This window comes from Schistocerca americana, chromosome 1 (assembly GCF_021461395.2).
Source record: "Schistocerca americana isolate TAMUIC-IGC-003095 chromosome 1, iqSchAmer2.1, whole genome shotgun sequence".
NCBI classification, from domain to species: Eukaryota; Metazoa; Arthropoda; class Insecta; order Orthoptera; family Acrididae; genus Schistocerca; species Schistocerca americana.
Genome location: NC_060119.1, coordinates 385,528,052 through 385,549,734, shown reverse-complemented (window position 1 = coordinate 385,549,734; position 21,683 = coordinate 385,528,052). Strand labels below are relative to the sequence as shown.

General features: G+C 40.6%; 1 protein-coding gene across 1 annotated transcript; it reads right to left on the bottom strand.

Moving 5' to 3' along the window:
* Positions 1–10,493: 10,493 nt before the first annotated feature.
* On the bottom strand, positions 10,494–21,143 carry LOC124601365 (succinate dehydrogenase [ubiquinone] cytochrome b small subunit, mitochondrial). The gene is made up of 3 exons (XM_047136239.1): positions 20,989–21,143; positions 17,833–18,184; positions 10,494–10,802 (listed from the first exon to the last, which is right to left on the bottom strand). Exons 1-3 carry the CDS (start codon positions 21,032–21,034, stop codon positions 10,625–10,627), a joined length of 576 nt encoding a protein of 191 aa, XP_046992195.1. The 5' UTR covers positions 21,035–21,143; the 3' UTR covers positions 10,494–10,624.
* Between the last annotated feature and the right edge of the window lie 540 nt (positions 21,144–21,683).

Sequence of the window (21,683 nt, the reverse complement as noted above, 5' to 3'; positions counted from 1 at the left end):
TCCTAAACATCTGAGTGTCCCAGTCTATATCTGGTAAATAGAAATCTCCACCTAAGACTATAACATGCAGAGAAAATTTATGTGAAATGTATTCCAAATTTTCTCTCAGTTGTTCTGCCACTAATGCTGCTGAGTCGGGAGGTCGGTAAAAGGAGCCGAGCCTAGCTCGGTTGGTCAGTGTAACCTCCACCCATAATAATTCACAGGAACTATCCACTTCTACTTCACTACAGGATAAACTACTACTAACAGCGACGAACACTCCACCACCGGTTGCATGCAATCTATCCTTTCTAAACACCGTCTGTACCTTTGTAAAAATTTCGGCAGAATTTATCTCTGGCTTCAGCCAGCTTTCTGTACCTATAACGATTTCAGCTTCGGTGCTTTCTATCAGCGCTTGAAGTTCCGGTACTTTACCAACGCAGCTTCGACAGTTTACAATTACAATACCGATTGCTGCTTGGTCCCCACATGTCCTGACTTTGCCCCGCACCCGTTGAGGCTGTTGCCCTTTCTGTACTTGCCCAAGGCCATCTAACCTAAAAAACCGCCCAGCCCACGCCACACAACCCCTGCTACCCGTGTAGCCGCTTGTTGCGTGTAGTGGACTCCTGACCTATCCAGCGGAACCTGAAACCCCACCACCCTATGGCGCAAGTTCAGGAATCTGCAGCCCACACGGTCGCAGAACCGTCTCAGCCTCTGATTCAGACCCTCCACTCGGCTCTGTACCAAAGGTCCGCAGTCAGTCCTGTCGACGATGCTGCAGATGGTGAGCTCTGCTTTCATCCCGCTAGCGAGACTGGCAGTCTTCACCAAATCAGATAGCCGCCGGAAGCCAGAGAGGATTTCCTCCGATCCATAGCGACACACATCATTGGTGCCGACATGAGCGACCACCTGCAGATGGGTGCACCCTGTACCCTTCATGGCATCCGGAAGGACCCTTTCCACATCTGGAATGACTCCCCCGGTATGCACACGCACATTGGTTTTCTTCCCCTCTCTTGCTGCCATATCCCTAAGGGGCCCCATTACGCGCCTGATGTTGGAGCTCCCAACTACCAGTAAGCCCACCCTCTGTGACCGCCCGGATCTTGCAGACTGAGGGGCAACCTCTGGAACAGGACAAGCAACCATGTCAGGCCGAAGATCAGTATCAGCCTGAGACAGAGCCTTAAACTGGTTCGTCAGACAAACTGGAGAGGCCTTCCGTTCAGCCCTCCGGAATGTCTTTCGCCCCCTGCCACACCTTGAGACGACCTCCCACTCTACCACAGGTGAGGGATCAGCCTCAATGCGGGCAGTATCCCGGGCAACCACAGTCGTAGTCCGATCGGGGGATGCGTGGGACGAGCTGGCCGTCCCCGACAAACCCCCATCCGGACCCCCACAGTGATGCCCATTGGCAACAGCCTCAAGCTGTGTGACCGAAGCCAACACTGCCTGAAGCTGGGAGGGAAGGGATGCCAACTCAGCCTGCATCCGAACACAGCAGTTGCAGTCCCTATCCATGCTAAAAACTGTTGTGCAAAGAACATCTGAACTAATCTACAGAGAGCGCAAACAAATCGTCACAAAATTTAAATGGTTATTAAAATACAAGATTGCCTAGTAAATGCAGCAATGCTGCTACTTGCGCACTGCTGACACACTGCTCGGCGGCGGAAAGAGACTACGTGATTTTACACTATTCAGGTACTAAAACGCGACGCTACAACTCTCAAATACTATAATACGCCCGAAATTTATGAATTAAACAATGCAAGTACCAAAAACACGCAAAGAAATTAAGAATTAAACTGTGTAACACATGAGTGAGCTAGGAGTATACGACTTGCTGCTGCAGCTGCTTATCCAACGGCGGCAGGGAGCACACTGGTATCTTACTTCAGTTGATAACAGAAAATCGTTAAGTGCCACAGAAAAATTATTACACACTTAATATGTCGTACCTGATTAATAAATGCTTGGTATATAAATCAAAGATGAGGGTAATAAATAAATGTATTAGTTTAAAATTTTGAGGACAAATTATTAATCACCTTTTGACCAATGTTCACTACACAGAACAAGGGGATGCACAAAAATAAATACCCTCAAAAAAAAGTTTTACATGATCCTGAATCACATAAATAGCCTGCATGAAAATCAAGAACAAGATGAAAGGAGTGTTACAAATGATTATATATATATATATATATTTTTTAAAAAAAGTAGAAAAAGTAGATATTATGCTACAAGTAAAGTGAAAAATGATGTATTGCAATCATTTGAAATGCTTTCAGAAATTGAATAGCAAACATTTACAATAAGTTAAGCTTGTAATATTGAATTATTACGTTTTTACAATCAATTTTTGTTAGTTCCATTTAGAATGTTACACTTAAGTTATGTTTATAATATACAGGTGAAATGAAATAACTCTTACTTTTTCAATTTATATATGTTAAAATTCCATTACTCAAATTCTCAATTATATTGCAATTTCTTATAGTTTGGTTTTTCCAATGTTTGATGGAACATTCAAATGTGAGCTACCACTGGTACAAGCTGCCAGGTGGGAGACTTCTGTGTGGTCACTAGTGGTAAGTGCAGCCTGATGGGGTACATCTCAGCAACATAATCAATATTACTGTAAACTGGGGTGATTTGAGACTCAGGTGTGAATAGGGGCAGCAGTTCAGGAAAAAGTTTTATGTGTTACTAACGCAACGAAAAATCATTTGTCTGTAGTGAGATCTGATGTCCGAAACACCTTATGAGTTTGTTTCTCTGAAATACTTGGTTACTATCATCTTTGACTTATTTCAGAAGTTGGCAGCCTTGTTCAAACTCGTCATCTGTTTGTGTTGTGTGGTTTCTATTCTTTTTTTTTTTTTTTTTTTTTTTTTTGCGGTAAAACTTCAGTTGTATGTGCTTCATACTTTTGAGGAATCTTTTCAAAAGTTTCCAGGTAAATACAGTATTATCACTATACACAAGAGACATGCTCAGAGATTTATGATACAATCATGTTTTTGTAGAAACTGTAATATATTTTCTCTTATGCTGCAACTTTTTTTAACTTTCAGGGGTGAATAGTGACAGAATGGTTAGGAAATATTAGCATGATCCTAGAGGTCATCACCACAAACATGTTACACAAGAGGACCTGGAAAGGGCTATAGAAGCCATTAGAAAAGGATGTCACTCCGAAAAGCTTCAGAAAATTTTAAAATTGCGAAATATACATTGCGAAGGTACAGCAAAATGTCTAAGCAGGAAATTGAAAACAGAAATAAGAAGGGAGGACAAACAGATCTTGGTGTGCCAACTGAAGTGAAGATTGTGGAAAGTGTTTTTACTTGTGGAAGATGGGGATATCCACTAAGCATGTTTGACATACAATGTTTTGTAAAGTACTATTTGGACACAGAAGGAAGAATAATGAAGCAATTTAAAAACAATCTTCCAGGTCCAAATTGGGCACAATCTTTAATCGAGACACACAAAGTTATTTCTCCATGAATATATCAAAATATTTACCAAAGCATGGCTAAAGTTACCTCACAGGATATTGTTTATTGTTTCGAAGAGTTGAAAATAACTCTTAATGGTGTTCCCCCAGACCAAATATTAAATTATGATGAGACAAACCTGGCGGACAACCCTGGAAGGAAAAAACTTCTGTGCAAAAGAGGCTGCAAATATATAGACAGGGTTATGAATCAAACAAAATCCAATGTAAGCGTGGTGTTTGCTGCTACAGGCGATGGCACACTGTTGCCACCTTACGTGATATATAAAGCTGAACACCTATACGATCTGTGGAGTTAAGGTGGTCCTGCTGAGGCAAGGTATAACAGAAGTAAATCAAGCTGGATGGACAGCAGTTGTTTCTTAGATTGGTTTAAGCCTATAGTGATGCGTTATTTTCGTTGTTTTGAGGGAAGAAAAGTCATTATTGGTGACAACTTGAGCTCTCATCTGTCTCCAGCTGTCATTGATTTGTGTGAAAAACATGACACTAAGTGTGTTTTCTTACCATCGAACTCAACTCATCTTACACAACCTCTAGATGTCGCAATGTTTAGGCCATTGAAACAGACTTGGCGAAAGGTTCTGGACAACTGGGAAAGCAGAACTAACAACAAGTGTTCAGGAATTGATAAGAAGTACTTTCCTTGACTTTTGAAAGAAACCCTTGACATGTTATCACCAACCATAGAAAGAAACATTTGTTCAGGTTTCAAGAAGACTGGTATTTATCCTTTTAATGAAGACCAAGTTCTTGGAATGTTGCCATCTGAAGAAAGTGGAGAAGGCAGCAATGGCACTGTTAATGGCAGCCTGGTTGAATTCTTAAAGCATCAAAGGTGGCCTCATGATAATTTGCCAAAACCAGATAGAAAAAGGAAACTGAACTGAAGGAAACCTGGCAGGAGTGTTCATGCACAAGACATGTCGAATTCAGTGAATGAATCAGAAGAAGATAGTGATGGTGACAACAGTGATCACAGTTATGAAGAGAGAGAAGACTCCAGACCTATATCTACATCTACGTCTACATCTACACCAAACGGTGCGTGGTGGAGTGTATCTCGTACCACAACTAGCATCTTCTCTCCCTGTTCCACTCCCAAACAAAATGAGGGAAAAATGACTGCCTATATGCCTCTGTATGAGCCCTAATCTCTCTTATCTTATCTTTGTGGTCTTTCTGCGAAATGTAAGTTGGCGGCAGTAAAATTGTACTGCAGTCAGCGTCAAATGCTGGTTCTCTAAATTTCCTCAGTAGCGATTCGTGAAAAGAACACCTCCTTTCCTCTAGAGACTCCCACCCGAGTTCCTGAAGCATTTCCGTAACACTCGCATGATGTTCAAACCTACCAGTAACAAATCTAGCAGCCCCCCCTCTGAATTGCTTCTATATCCTCCCTCAATCCGACCTGATAGGGATCCCAAATGCTCGAGCAGTACTCAAGAATAGGTCGTATTAGTGTTTTATAAATGGTCTCCTTTGCAGATGAACCACATCTTCCCAAAATTCTACCAATGAACCGAAGACGACTATCCGCCTTCCCTACAACTGCCATTACATGCTTGTCCCACTTCACATCGCTCTGCAATGTTACGCCCAAATATTTAATCGATGTGACTGTGTCAAGCACTACACTACTAATGGAATATTCAAACATTACAGGATTCTTTTTCCTATTCCTCTGCATTAGTTTACATTTATCTATATTTAGAGTTAGCTGCCATTCTTTACACCAATCACAAATCCTGTCCAAGTCATCTTGTATCCTCCTACAGTCACTCACTCAACGATGACACCTTCCTGTACACCACAGCATCATCAACAAACAGCCGCACATTGCTATCCACCCTATCCAAAATAACATTCATGTAGATAGAAAACAACAGTGGACCTACCACACTTCCCTGAGATGATACCCTCACCTCCAATGAACACTCACCATCGAGGACAACGCACTGGGTTCTATTACTTAAGAAATCTTCGAGCCACTCACATACTTGGAAACCAATCCCATATGGTCGTTCCTTAGTTAGGAGTCTGCAGTGGGACACCGAGTCAAATGCTTTCCAGAAGTCAAGGAATAAGGCATCCGTCTGATACCTTTCATCCATGGTTCGCAAGATATCATGCGAAAAAAGGGGCGAGTTGCGTTTCTCAGGAGCGATGCTTTCTAAAGCCATGCTGATGCATGGACAGCAACTTCTCTGTCTCAAGGAAATTCATTATATTCGAACTGAGAATATGTTTGAGAATCCTGCAACAAACCGATGTTAAGGATATTGGTCTTTAACTTTGAGGATCCGTCCTTCTACCCTTCTTATATACAGGCGTCACCTGCACTTTTTTTCCAGTCACTCGGGACTTTATGTTGTGCTAGAGATTCGCGATAAACGCAAGCTAAGTAAGGAGCCACTGCAGTAGAGTACTCCCTGTAAAACCGAATTGGAATCCCATCAAGACCTGGCAATTTATTTATTTTCAATCAGTTCAGCTGCTTCACAACCCCAGTGATGTCTTTTTAACTTTCGTAACCATAGTAGTAATGAAATCATGTTCACTAATCCCTGTCTCAACACTGACACCGTCTGAGGTCTGGTCCGTTCGTGGCAATCAGATCTAAAATATTTCCATTACGCGTTGGATATCGATTTAGCTGCTCAAGACAGTTTTCAGATAATGTGTTCAAAAGTAATTCACACAACAGCTTGTCTGTACCACCTGTAATGAATCCATAGACATCCCAGTCTATACTAGATAGGTTTAAGTCGCTCCCGACTAATATAGCATGATACGGGTACTTCTGCGATACAGAATGTAGACTCCCTTTGAACGATTCTAGATCTGTCACGGTGGAACCTGGTGGCCGGTAATAACACCCCACAATTAACTTTATTTCCCCTAGCCCTGTTAAATGTGTCCAGATAACTTCACAATCACACGCTACTTCGACCTCAGTAGACACAATATTTTTGTCAACTGCAACGAAGACACCACCTCCTTCGGTGTCTAATCTGTCTTTCTGATACACGTTCCAACCCTCACTAAATATTTCAGAACTTCCTATCTCAGGGTTCAGCTAGGTCTCAGTCCCGAGAATAAATTGCGCGCCACACGCTTCCTGGACGGCAGTAAATTCAGGAACTTTATTCTGAACACTCTGAAAATTTACTGCAAATATCTTGATAGCTGAAGTGTCTTTACACTGAGCGCGTCCTGATTTCCCTGCCTGCACGTTGACTGGTGAGTGTTCATCAGGACACCTCGCATTACTGCCTAGCCTAAAAAACCCCCATGTGCACGCCACGAGTACTCTGCTACCTGAGTAGCCACTTCCTTTGTGTAGAGCACCCCTGACCTATCTAGGGGCATCCTACAATTCCCCACCCAATAGTGCAAGTCTAGAAATCTGCAGCACAAGACCGTCACAGAGTAGACGAAGCCTCTGGTTCAGACCCTCCACTCGGCTCAAAAACCAAAGGACCCTGATCCACTCTGGGAATGATGCTGCAAATAGAGAGCTCTGCTTGCACCCCGCGTGCGAGGACAGCGGTCTTCACCAAATCCGCCAGCCACCTGTACGAACTAAGGATCCCCTCAGAACCCAAGCGACAGGCATCATTTGTGCCGACGTGAGCAACTACTTGCAGACGACTGCACCCCGTACACTCGATAGCCGCAGGCAAGGCCGCCTCCACATCTTGGATGATGCCCCCCTGGCAGACAAACCGAGTGCACGCTGGATTTCTTTCCAGCCCTGTACGCTATGTCCCTAAGGGACTCCATCACCCGCCTAACGTTGGAGCTCCCAATAACCAGCAAGCCTTTGCCCCCGTGTGCCTGCTCGGGTCCTGCTGAAGGAGCAGCCACCTGCCCACTGACATAATGAAAGAGCGAGGCCAGCCAGCCAGCCTCCACATTGGCCCTCCGCCTCGAGCGTCGCGAACGCGTTGCAGTCCACCACTCACCCTGAGGTGAGTGCGGCCCCAACGTGCCAGGTACACCAGAAGGTGCCTCAGCGGCTGAGTCAGCGTATGCAGCAAGAGACACCTGGGGTGTCTCAAGTGACGCGCCAGACTCTCCGCCATCGCTGCACTTCGAGGCAGCAGCCTGAAGGCGGCTGACCGTGGCCAACAGCATGCTCAGCCACACGGACCGTGACAAGGCACCTCAGACCGCTCAGATACCCCGCGCGGCCTTTATGCTTACGTTCAAAGTATCTGTGATTACATGGCTGATACAAACTATACGGCAGAGTTTATCAAGTTGCCTAAGTGCCATTTTATACGTATATTTCACATTTAATTGATCATATTGTACTAACATTATCTCCTTTATATGTACTCTATATAGCAACTACTGAAATGCGAAAAATCACTAACATTAATATCTATGACTGCTAATGACCAGTGTGTACATGTAGTCTTTCTTCAGGTTATATCTGTCATCAATAATCAGTGTTCTGTTTTTAAATTTAATCTTCATTGTCATGAGCAGCCAGCAAAAAGTGTCAACTGACATAAATGCAAAGTTGTGGACTAAAGCTATGGAAAATTGGAGCTGCAACACAGTGTTAAGTACAGCACGACTTCCACAGATTTCACATTTATATATAAATTGAGGCACTTAAAGTTCTTCCTTTCTTTGGTCATTTTGCTTGCATTGTCAAAAAGGGTACACATACATGCAAAATAATCCTCTCTGAATATCCAGGTTTGGATTAGGGCTAACTATGTAGTTTATTAGTGCCAAAAAACGATAATGCAGTGTTCAAAGGCTATGTTCATTATCTCGTGTTCTGTTCTCTTCCCTTCAGTTTCCTCTGGTTTGAATGCTTGTTCACGCATACAAGTAAAGGGTAGCAAGCCCTAATATACTGACTGAATCAACTGTTGTTAGTGTATGCTTACATTCCCTCTGTTGAAAGGGAACTTAAGGACACCTCTCTAAATGTTAGTTGCTTGCTTGCCAGTCAGTCTCCCAAGACAATGAATGCTGTTTTGCTTCAATAGCTTCAATCAGACTTGGTGCCATGTACAAACAAAAGAATTTAAAATTCAACAATTTGTTTGCATTACACAAGAAACAAAGGGAATCCGAAACTGAAAAAAGAGAACCGTTGAGATAACAAAATGTTGCAAAATCTGAGAAAAAGAAAAAAAGGATAAAACAATGGACCCAGCCAACATTATTTTCACGCACAAACTGACTGACATGCAATCTGTTGCTGCTAGTGCCAAAAATACCTCAAACTTACCTGACTGGTAGATTTTATTTTCACAAGGTGGTTCTTTGGGAAAGATGCGGCACAGCTGTAACGTTTTTTTTATTGTTATGAATTTTCTAACTATAAAATTTGTTATGAAAGTTAGCTAATAATTTGAAATGATTAAAATACGCACATTAGAGCACACTGCAACACTTTTGAGACAATAATACAGAATTACAAACAAAAACATTTTTGATTTTGCAATCAGCCTCAATTTTGTCAGACTGTCACTGAAATACTGCATTCTCATCAATGTATTAAAAATGGGAATGCCAAAAAGATTTGTTTCTACTTAAGATGATCCAAGCATATATTAAACTTGTTACTGTAAATACCCTCATGTGTAAAAGTAAAAGACTGGTGATGCGATCGAGTTTAAGCTTGTTCTGTGAACATACGCCATGCATACTCCGACAGCCAATGAGCATTCAGCAGTGTTCTGAGCACTCTGTTGTGAGTCAGTGCAAACATAAAATGTGATCGTGGTGAGTTATTTAGTGAATTTTTACTCCATTTGTTGCTTGTTGCCTTCAATGATGATAACCAAACCTCATCAGTCCTTTTCCTTCCCTCCTCTTCCTTCCCCTTCTGCCAGAAGAAGGACCCACTGGTTCCAGAAGGTTGCGAACTTTAATACCTTTACATGTGTGTTGTGCCACTGCTTGGAAAGTAGATTTTTTATCCATCCAATTACATTATATAATCTAATGATCTGTAACACTTGTTTTTTACCAACGGGGAGATCCGAAATAATTCTCTCTCTCTCTCTCTCTCTCTCTCTCTCTCTCTCTCTGTCTGTCTGTGTGTGTGTGTGTGTGTGTGTGTGTGTGTGTGTGTGTGTGTGTGTGTGTGTGTGTGTGTGCACGCGCGCGCTCTCTTTCTTACCCTGGTTTACAAAGAGTGACATCTTATATTGGAGCATTGCACTTCTTGAATTCTGGAATATCATTATCCATTTCCCTTTAAATTTAGTTTCAGTAAGCTCAGTTGTAACATCAACTTTTGTAGCCATGTCTTCCTCCATTGTGTGTAATATTACAGTATATTGGTAATTTTTACTTTTGGACTGTCCAACTACAACTGAATGAAACAATTTTCATGCCATACTCGTTTCACCTTTACTATCTGCAAGGCATCTTCAGTGGCAGGTTGTGTGAATGATTTTGTACATGTTATCTTTCTGTTCCATTTTGGTGCTGTTCCTCTTCTTATAATTGCCACTTTGGGTTTTTATTTCCCACATTTCACAGCACTAGGAACTGAAAACTTGTTTTGATGCAATGTTTTGGTTTGTGTTGCTGACTGTCAGATGAAAACAAGTGTTCAGTTCCTAGTGTTGTGAAATGTGGAAAACAAAAACCTCAAGTGGCAATTGTAAGAAGAGGAGCAATACAAAAAAATGGAAACAGAAACATAACATGTAGAAAATTGTCCACACAAACTGCCACTGAAGATGCCTTGCAGAGAGTAAAGGCGAAATGTTTATGGCATGAAAATTGTGTTTCATTCAGTTGTAGTTACACAGTCCAAAAGTAAAAATTATCAATATACCATAAAAGCTCTGTTTTATCTTCTACTGTGGTTTAGTTTTCACTTTGATTTCTAACTTCATCTTCCTAAGGAAACGTCTCTGACAATATTAATGTTTCACAATTACAGTGTATCGCCATTTGTTGAATTCACCAAAGTAATAAGAATGGCTTTTAGTTACCAAGACCATTTAATAAATAATTACTTTACATGATTGTATTGCAGTCAAATTTTATGTACATAATGTTACTTAATTTAAGTACACACTTCATATACTAATTAGTTCTGAAACTGTTTCACAATTACAGTTTCCACAGTAAGTGAATGGCATTGGCAAAGCCACAATCATTGAAAATCAAAAACAGTAAGCCTGTCAATGTTGATATTGAAAGCACATAAACCAAAGCATGTGCAATTACTGGAAAAGTTTTTCCAAAAATTATAGGCCGCACATAGTCCACAACAATTGCTTCAATACCCCTGGAACAAATATGAGATGCATTTTTAGTTCCACAATTACAAGTAATAAATTAACAAAGCAATTTGTTAACTTCTGCAGAAATTTCATACATCGGTAACAAAACCATTATGCGAACAATACATCTCAGCAACATTGTTTCAAATCTGGATATGAAACTATTTCTAGTTTTGTTAACTTACTTATAATAAAAAGTATGAGGATACAAAATGAAGGGGAAAAATGCTAAGTTACATACTTGGCAAGCACATTGTTTGATAACTAAAACCAGAGATGCTTCAATCTTGAGATTTTTACAAAGACTTCTACGTCTACACGCCCATTCCGTGATTCACACTACACTCATGCGTATGGCAGAGGGTTCATAGATTCTATGCACTTTTTTGATATGTCTTCTGTCAACACTATCTGGTAAGGATCCCATACCTTATAGCACTAGCCTAGAAGAAGACTGACAAGTGTAGTGTAGGCAGTCTCTTTAGCAGATTTGTTGCATCCTCTACTTGTTCTGCCTTCCTCACAATATTAGCAATTTAAGTTCATGTTATAAATACAACCATTCTGCCTTGAGCAGAACATATATTTCCTCTTTCTCACTTTTAAAAATTAAAACTACACTGTATGACCAGGCACATTGACAATGAGGTGCCAACAGGCTGCCGTATCATCCTCTGCCACATGGCATCAATTAGATGCATTATTGAGGGTCATGGTGTCAGCACACCAGTCTCCTAGCCACTGTCAGCTTACTGGTTCTGGAAGCTGCTGCTCCTCATTCAAGTAGCTCCTCAGTTGGTATCATAAGGTTGAGTGAGCCCCATTCTAGTCCTCCCACAAAAGAAATATTCCAGACTGTACCAGGAATAGAACCCAGGTTCTGTGCATGGTAGTACGACATGCTGGGCACTCAGTTATGGGGGCAAACTTTTCTCACTTTTATCCATACAATTTCTGAGCCACTACACCATAATCAATGGGTTTCTTTTTTATTTTAATCAAGAAAAGTATATTTCATTGTTTTTAGCCTTGTGCAACACAAGTGAAATTTTTATGCATTTTGTCATCAACATCACTGTCAAACTGCTATTATTATGACTTTTATTATGTTTAGTATTTAATACTAATATAGTAAGAAAGGTTAGTGTTGTTTATACCTGTAAGTAGTTCTGATAATGGGAAAATCAATGCACATTTGTAAATGATTGGAAGACATATGACAAAAAGTAAGCATAACAATAGCTCTTATTTCCCTTTCCATTTTATTACAGAAGTTCAGCAAAAATGTTTCACATGACTGACTTTCCAATCACCTGTACTAAAGCAAGCAACAGCCAAATGAACAGCTAAGGAAAAGAAAATGACATCCACTTACACTGTTGTAATAGCAACAGGACATTTGGGTAAAAATGAGATGAGGCTCTTGCTTTCCATACTTTGGAAAGGCTGTGACTATTACCAATGTGGTCAAATTCTTAAGCGCTGCAAAGTTCTACCAATTCTACTGTCCCCTTCAATACAACTGAAAATATGTATTTTCTGACAATTCTATCTAACACCTATCTGTGAAAACAACGCAAATACGACAAAATCTGTTTTCAGTAATGCTAATGCACTTTATCACGCAAAAAACATTAGAAGGGACTTATTAGCACCTAAAAGTAATGACACAGTTTTGTCCCTCTATGAAATGACTCTTCTCATGAAATTATCGCTGTGTGATGATGCTTATTTTACTGTAATCTAGCGGACTGAAGAGAGACATTGACAAACCTGGCATAGCTTTACTAAGTGGACAGAATTTTCAATGGCAGAAACAAGAAAGTATCTTTAAAACTATCAAAACAAAAATAGTGAATGTTGATTGATGGCCCTTCAGAGCACAAAAGAGAAGTTCAGAGAGACAGAGTTGAGAGTGACGATACAGTCACACTGATTCCCATTTGTTGTAAGCAATGGAAATTGAAACTAATGTGGAGATTGGTAAGACTGCTTTACGCACAGCTAGTTTAAGCCTTCTAGAAGCCCATAAGAGCTGTATTCCATACAAGAAAACCACCATTTCAAGTCACTGCATCCACACTAGCTGACGCCTATTTGAAATACACCAGTCATATCCATGATTCTAAAAACGTTGACTGTAGTCATTTAAATCCGCATGGAAGAATTCCAAATACCTCCAGATGATTCAAATTTGGTAATATATTAATAAAAAATAATTTAATATATCTTTTGGAGTAGCTCTGCCCCTGAGTAATAGTCAGAAAGAAGGAATCGTTCTTGCTGAAAGTACAACTCTCAAAAATATTTCTAAAGTTGCAATCAGTATAGCTGCAACCAAAGTTTTATGTAAACAAATGTGTATTATTGTTGCAACAAACCAGTGTGAAGATTCTCTCACTAACCTCCCCCCCCCCCTCTGCCCTTCCCTTTCAATGCACCACGGACTCACTGCACTGCAAGGTTGCTTTTCAGTCACTAACTATATAAAATTGCTCGTCCAACTGCCAACCTGGATTCGTAGGATGCTGCAACAAAGCATATTCACCCAGTTTTTGTCACAATTTCGTGAATGAAAGTAATACAAATGTCCTGAGAAAAGAATGAGATTTTCACTCTGCAGTGGAGTGTGCACTGGTATGAAACTTCCTGGCAGATTAAAACTGTGTGCCAGGTTGAGACTCAAACTCAGGGACCTTTGCCTTTCGCTGGCAAGTGCTCTACTGACTGAGCTACCCAAGCACGACTCACAACCCATCCTCACAGCTTCAATTCTGCCAGTACCTCATCTTCTACCTTCCGAACTTCACAGAAGCTCTTCTGCGAACCTTGCAGAACAAGCACTCCCTGGAAGAAAGGATATGCGGAGACGTGGCTTAGCCATAGCCTGCAGGATATTTCCAGAATGAGATTTTCACTCTGCAGCAAAGTGGAAGGTAGAAGACGAGGTACTGACAGTACTGAAGCTGTGAGGACAGGTTGTGAGTCATGTATGGATAGCTCAGTCGGTAGAGCACTTTCCCGCGAAAGGCAAAGGTCCCGAGTTCGAGTCTCAACTCGGTCCACAGTTTTAATCTGCCAGGAATTTTCATCCTGAAACAAATTCCACATATAATGCACATTCTTCTGTTTCTGCAGAACAACTCTACCAAGAGGAAATTTGTGAATGTTCTTTACAAATAGACTACTGTCAAGAATTTTGTTCAAGAGTATCTCACTGGTGGTACATGTATGTATCCTGGAAATATCCCTACTGGAGCAAAACAATGATTTAAAAAAAGCCCCTTTTACTACAATAATGATAGCAAAGTCTACATATATCATAATATAAGTATGCAGCAGCAACAACAACAATAATAATAATAACAGCAACAATTTGTCTCACCTCACTCGTTTTGAAGAGGACAAGAAAACATCATATTGTAAAAAAAAAAGTATGGGATGATAGAATTAGAATTTTTTTAAATTTAAAGTAAAATTATTTGTTGTAAGGAGCTTCCATGAGCTTGATGATCAGTTGAAGACTGCATTTAGCAGTACCACAATGAGTTGTTGTTAATGCAGCAGTGTATATTCAGCTAAGAATGTTCCTCTCCTGCTAAATATTCTTGGACAATTGAATGATAATCAGCAGCAGGAAGAAATCAGTTTATGAACTGGTGAATCCCAAGTTTGCATTTGGTGTCAATTTGCTATTTGTGGAAGACTCTTTGAGATTGATAGATGGCTCAGAGGTATGTCGACAAAACTGTTAAGTGAGCAACAGTTATGAAAAATCAGGTTATTATTTATGACTTACAGCACTACTGGAGTAATGACTTATAGCATTACTGGAGTAATTCAGTCAGTCATTAATGGTGATGAATGAAAGTGTAACACTTGCTTTAAGTTCGAACAGCAGGCTCCAAATATGGGAACATGCAGATGTGGTCAAGTAAATATGTATCTGAATACTATCAATGAAACATCTGATGGACTGACTAAGTAACTGTAGCATGTAACTTTGGTAGCATAAGCCACATACGTAGGAAGAATCAACATGATAAAGATGGTGATGCCAATTGCAGTTAGGCCACTATTTCTGTTTTAAACTGGCCCATTTTTGTATTGAATATCATACAAAAAATTAAATCATTCGCCTGTGATAACATGTTTCCGAGGGGTGTTGCACGTTAAGTGGGACCAGGTTGGTTCTAGAATATTTACTGATAATGCCACAACTCAATTCTACAATTTTTTCTTTCATTTATATACTATTCTGAAATTATGAACAACAGAATGTGGGTATCCACATCACATAGAGGAGATACTGAGTTGCTGACAGGCACTACGAAAGACTGCTATACATTTTAGCTTTCAGCCAAAATGCCTCCTCCTGAAGCTGAAAATACATTCACATAAGCACAACTCACACATACAACCACTGTCTCTGGGTGCTGTGGCTGGACTGAGTCGTAACTGCGCAATCAGGTGTGGGTGATGGCCTGGGAGGTGGAGATACCAGGGAGAGGTTGGGAAAGGTGTAGTGCTGCTTGTGGGCGCAAGCACTGACATGGTGGTGACAGGATAAGGCTTCCACAAGCAATTTGAAACTTTTTTTTTTTTGGGGGGGGGGGGGGGGGGGGGTTGGGAAGGGAGCACAAAAGGAGAGAAGGGGGAAAAAGACTAGAGGTTGTGTAAGCAAACTAGAAAGCTGTGTACTGTGTTGTGTTGGATTGGGAGCAGGAAAGGGTATAGTAAGTGGATGACAGGAACTAGCGAAGGCTGACACAAGGGGGTTACGGGGACATAGAAGATATTGCAAGGGGAGTTTCCACCTGTCCAATTCAAAAAAGCTAGTGTTGGCAGGAAGGATCCAGATGATGCAGGCTGTGAAACAGTCATGACGTGAAGCACATTGTGTTGAGCAGTATGTTTGACAACTGGATAGTCCAGCTACCTCTTGGCCACAGTTTCAGTGGCCATTCATGAAGACAGGTACCTTGTTCCCAAAACTGAGATTTTCACTCTGCAACGGAATGTGCGCTGATATGAAACTTCCTGGCAGAGACGAGGTACTGGCAGAAGTAAAGCTGTGAGGATGGGGCGTGAGTCGTGCTTGGGTAGCTCAGTTAGTAGAGCACTTGCCCACGAAAGGCACAGGTCCCGAGTCCGAGTCTTGGTCCGGCACACAGTTTTAATCTGACAGGAAGTTTCAGATACCTTGTTAGTTGCCATGCCCATATCAAAAGCAAAGTAGTTGCAGCTTAGTTTGTAGATCACATGACTGCTTTCACAAATAGCCCTGCCTTTGATGGGATAGGAGATGACCATGATCAGACTGGAGTAGGTGGGAGGATGTATGGGAGATCTTGCATCTAGGCCTATTGCAGGAATATGAGCCACGAGGCAAGGGGTAGGGAGCAGAGGTGGAGTAGAAATGGACAAGGGTATTGCATAGATCTGGAGGGCAGTGGAATACCACTGTGGGAAAATTTGGAAAGATAGTGGGCACGCTGTTTCTCATTTTAGGGCACAGCAGGTAGTCAAATCCTAGGTGGAGAATGTGCTTCGCTTGCTCCAGTCCTGGGTGGTACTGAGTTATGAGGAGAGTGCTACTTCTTGTGGCTAGACTGTGGGTATTTGGGAGGTTAGGTGACTGAAGAAACAAGGCAAGGGAGATTGTTTCTGTACAAAGTTGGGAGGATAATTTCGGCCTCTGAAGGCATCAGTGAGACCCTTGGTATATTTGGAGAGGGAATGCTTTTCACTGCAGATGTGATGTCCACAAGTTACTAGGCTGTATAGAAGGGTCTTCTAGGTATGGAATGGGTGGCAACTGTCGAATTGGAGGTATTGCTGGTGGTTGGTAGGTTCGATTTGAACAGAAGTACTGCTGTACTCACCCTTGAGGTAGAGGTCAACACTGAAAAATGTGGCTTGTTGAGTTGAGGCCAAACAGATGAATTGAATGGGGTAGAAAGTGATTTGATTCTGGTGGAATGTAGTCTCACTGAGGCCTTCACAGACCGAAATTAACCTCCCTATCTTGTACAGAAACAGATTGAGTCTTGTCCTTCCAATCACCTACCAACCCCAAAGATTCACTGCCCAGCCACGAAGGAGGAGTCCCCTCTCGACTCAGTACCACCCAGTAACAGAACAACTGGTTTCACATTCTCTGCGAGGGTTTCAACTACCTCTTGCCATCATGCCCTGAAATGTAGACTATGCCATCCACTAACCTTCCCACCCTTTGGACAGTGGTATTCTGTTGCCCCCAAACCTATGTGATATCCTTCTATATCCCTACTCCAAACCCCTTGCCGCATGGCATTACTGCAATATGACCTAGATGCACGACCTGTCCCATACATCTTCCCACCATCCCACCCCACCCCATGCCACCTCCTTACCCCCAGCAACCACACCTGATTGCTGCTCCCAACATGCACAGCTGCGACTCAGCCTGGCCACAGCAGCCACAGGCAGTGCATATGTGTACACGAGTTGTGCTTGTATGAATGTGTACGTGACTTCTGCTTCAGAAGAATGCCTTTTGACCGAAAGCTGACACATATAGCAGCATTTTTCTTGTATCTGTCAGTGACTCAACGTCCTACATAATGTTGTTGTTATTCCGTCCTAGATTTTCCATTGTTAGAATATTGGTACGCTATTATCACTGTGCCACCACAACCAAGGTGGCAGTTGGTCAAGTGGTTGTTACATACCCACTGATTAGAGAGCCTACATTCAACAAACCCAAAGTGTGGTGAAACGAGGAGTTTCCGAAACTGGCTAGCTGTACATGTGAAACACTCTGAGAAGTTTTAAGCAAATCATATTAATTAAAATATTATGCTTTCTGTAATTCTGTTCATTGCCTTTAAACTTTTTTTTTTTAGAACAAGTGCTGAATAATCCTGAACTACAGGAGGGAAACAGGGGCAGCTGGTTTGTCAGAATCATTTTTCTTTCACATTATAATCTAAAATTTATAAGAAAAAGATACAATAAGGATTACATATCACATTAAAAATAAAATATTCTTACCAGTGACTATGCATCACAAGAGACAAGGCAAGAAGACAGTCCAGTGGTTGCGATGGAAAAATTAATGCTACAGGGACCACACCGAGCAGTCCAGCAGCAAGTATGCGTTCCGCACTCCACAACTTAGTATGGTCCCCTCCATGTGATTTTTCTGCTTCATTTTTCACACTGCTAACAGCAAAATTTCTGGCACAGACCAAATATGTTGCCTGTGTTCTGTTGCTATAGAGATTCGTATAATCACTCCTGCTTGCCTTTGAAAGATTGACAAGCGAAGGATGAAAATCCATCTTTCTCACTGCTGACCCTAATCTGTACAAGGGGCTGCTGCTTGTAGACAACTTCTTACATACTGGAAAATGACAAGGGAGCATTAAGTGATACAATGTAATCTGATGGCACTGTTTATGATATACAAATCTTAAGATTTGATAATTTAATATTTTGATGAACATGCTAATAGTCAGACCCCATTAAATAAAAGCACTTTACCCAGCAAAAAAAATATTACAAAATTATTATCACTTAAATGATGCATCCAACATAACTGTCATAAATCACCACCGTTTCTTGGTAAGAGTCAAGATCAGGGACAACACATTCACTTACTTGTTATACAGAGAAATGTTGGTGGTGTTCACTGTGAGTCCTGACATAAGAGCAAAGCAGTCTGTCAACAGCATGTTCAAAGCAGTAAGCACACATGTTGATCAGCAATGAATTGAAGTAACTCTGCCAAATCCCAACTTGACTATGACCACGGAATGTGTAATCACTTTAGGAAAACTGGTTATAATCCCTGAAGTTCCCAAGACAGTAAGCATAATAAAAATAATAATAATCAGAGGCTCATGATATAAGATGACATCAATACTCTAATTGTTCAGTAACCGTAGTTGAGCCTTTCCTCATAAACCACAACCAAACAATCAGCTTCAGAACACGTTAAGAATATGTTCCAATGATTTCAATTCCAGCACTCAAAACACACGATACTATTCTCGCATTGGCTATGAGAAAGCCAAAATATATACCATAGAGAAAAAGTGCCTTGGTTGATACTACCCCTGTTCTAGTCTTTAGTTGCATACCTTGTGTAATGCTTTATTCGCAGCAACATAAGAATGTGTTCTTGGACAACATTTTGGGAAAATAATATCATCACTATGAAAAATGACTTGAAATTAACCGTGAAAATGAAATATTATGGAGTACGGTGCAGAGCAATAATTACGACAATTAGAGCAACAGTTACCAATCTTTTAATCATAGTTTATTATCTTAAAAAATACACTTCGCTCAATTAGAAATCTTCATTTGTCTGTCATGTTTACATTTTTTAAAGGACAGAGAATAATTCATGTGTAGTACCAGGCAAACTGCAATCAATGGCATTTCTCAGATTAGATCCGAAGTAATGTGCATCTGAAGTAGTACTGCTGTTGGCATATCAGAAGTTTAGACATGCATAGTTAATAAATCCATGGAAAACAGCAAATATGAAAGCTGAGCAACAGATAGCAACAAATTTTATTTTCTATCTTTCAACTCAACACGTCAAGAAAAGGACAGAACATAACAAACAAAAAATGAAATGAGGAAGACTTAGCAGTGGAGGAAAGAAAGTAACTGTGCAGGAAATGATGAAAATAGGTTACAGTTTCAGCAGAAGGTATGCAAGATAAAGATCTACTCAACAAACAACATACAGCAGCTATCCTCCCCCTCCTAAACATAAAGAGACAAAACCAATTGGTTGAACAGGCAGATGAAAGTTAACAGGAAATGAAAAAGAGCACCAACCTAAATTAAATACTGTAATACACAGTACTTTTGAGCAACACCAAATATCTCTCCCGATAGCAGTGCTAAATGATACTAAAACTCGAGAATGGTCACCTAATTCATGTTTTTCTACAATTCCAATGAATATGACTACATCCTCCATATACCTCTTAATTTCTTTAGCATCTCTCTCCCTCTCTCTCTCTTTTTTTTTTAACCTAACTAACAGACTTTGGAGAACCCACTGTCAACATAACTGTAAAATCTGTGTCAGAATAGTGTACAATTTTCAATTTCAGATCTTTATAATTTCACTGTTTGGATGCAGACTTCAGCTGTTCAGCATGTAATAATTTATCATGGCATGCAAATGACAGAAGTATGAATTTCTGCAAAATGTTCATACAACAATCCTTTGTGTGTTAATGGCAGGAGACTCCTGAACACCACCTGGATCTACCTCTCCTTCCATTACACCTAACACCGTTTTAGCAACAGACTAAAATACTATCTTTGTCATGATAAAAATAATCTGTCATCGGGTCACACATAGTACGCAGAATCACCATTGCTTTGACACTGCATGCAACTCCACATGAGTAAATGGATCCAAGACTATTGTCAATCAAAATTTATGAACTCTACAACTAATTACTGCATTATTCGAAGTTCATTCATGCTCAGAAGTCACTAAACGCATCAACTTACCTACTTATTGAACACTGTACTCATTACATTACGGTGAGTTTAAAATTTGCATTTATTTTGCCAAATGTTTTAAATGAATGTGAAGGAACACAGATAAGAAATGAGAGTATCTTAGTGGCTGCAATGTACACACCTATGTACTATGTATAATCCAATTACCGAAAAACTACAGCTCTATTATTTTCCTAGCAAAGGCTGATATACTGTGAGGTTTAGACACTAATGCAACGTACATAACAAACTTCTGTTTCCATTTAATGTATCTGACAATGATACATTAGTTTAAATAAGCAACACCTCTCAACCACTGCACAGGCCATCTACAGAAAATTTACACAATTCATGCCTACAGCTAACGTGGCTGTAGACGTAATGTAATGTAACATAAGAATAATGACGAGAAATTCATACACAACAGCTATGCATATCACAAGCCAGATTAGCACCACGATCAATGGCTATTGCTAACAACATGAAATATTTTAGAGTGCTTGGATACACGGCAGTTTCAGAAATTCTGTTGAGCTTTGGTAGCACCAGCTAACGGTAATGTCATTACGATTACCCTATGGTATATACACTGCAGGTACAAAAGTATTATGCACACCTCAGTAGCTCATATATTAATATTCAGATCTAGTACTGAAACACATTAATTTATACCTTGCAACGAGTTTGGTACAGATCTTAAAATACAACGGAGTGCCATTTCTTTAGAGGGTTGCCTGTTTCTCACACAAGCAAACACCTATTACTTTAATCCCTTTTTTGCTCCACCCGCAGATAGTTTTCTCCAAAGATAAAATAATCAATTGGTGAACAGAGGGAGCGAACATACGCCACTAATAGTCTGCGCAATCATTAGCGCACATATAATCTGCGCAAAAAGACCTTAGCGTATGGGAAAGAGCTCTGCGCAGATCCAAGACGAACGCAAACACGGAAATATGTTTTGGAAAATTGCTCACATCTTTGGATGCAAATCTAAACTCACACACAAATCACGGCGGGTGGACAGCAGCTGAATGAGAATCTGGGGCATGAAATGTGTTTGAGTCAGTTACACCTTCGCACATGTCAAAACTTCATCATGACACAGAAGCTGGTTTCATTGCAGTGTGTTCCTGATTAGGAGTTATTGTGTGTATTACACTCTTTGAATTACATTGTTAATGTGTTTGTCGTATTCTGCTTTATTTCTTCCCGCATCTGTAGCATTGTGCGGATAGATGATACTATTGTAGGCGACTTGTCTACAACAAATAATTGCATGGCCGTCCGGTGTAATGAGTTAACGAAAAAATATTTATTCGCAAAAACTCACAATGAGAAGAAACTAAAAAAAACAACAGAGAAGA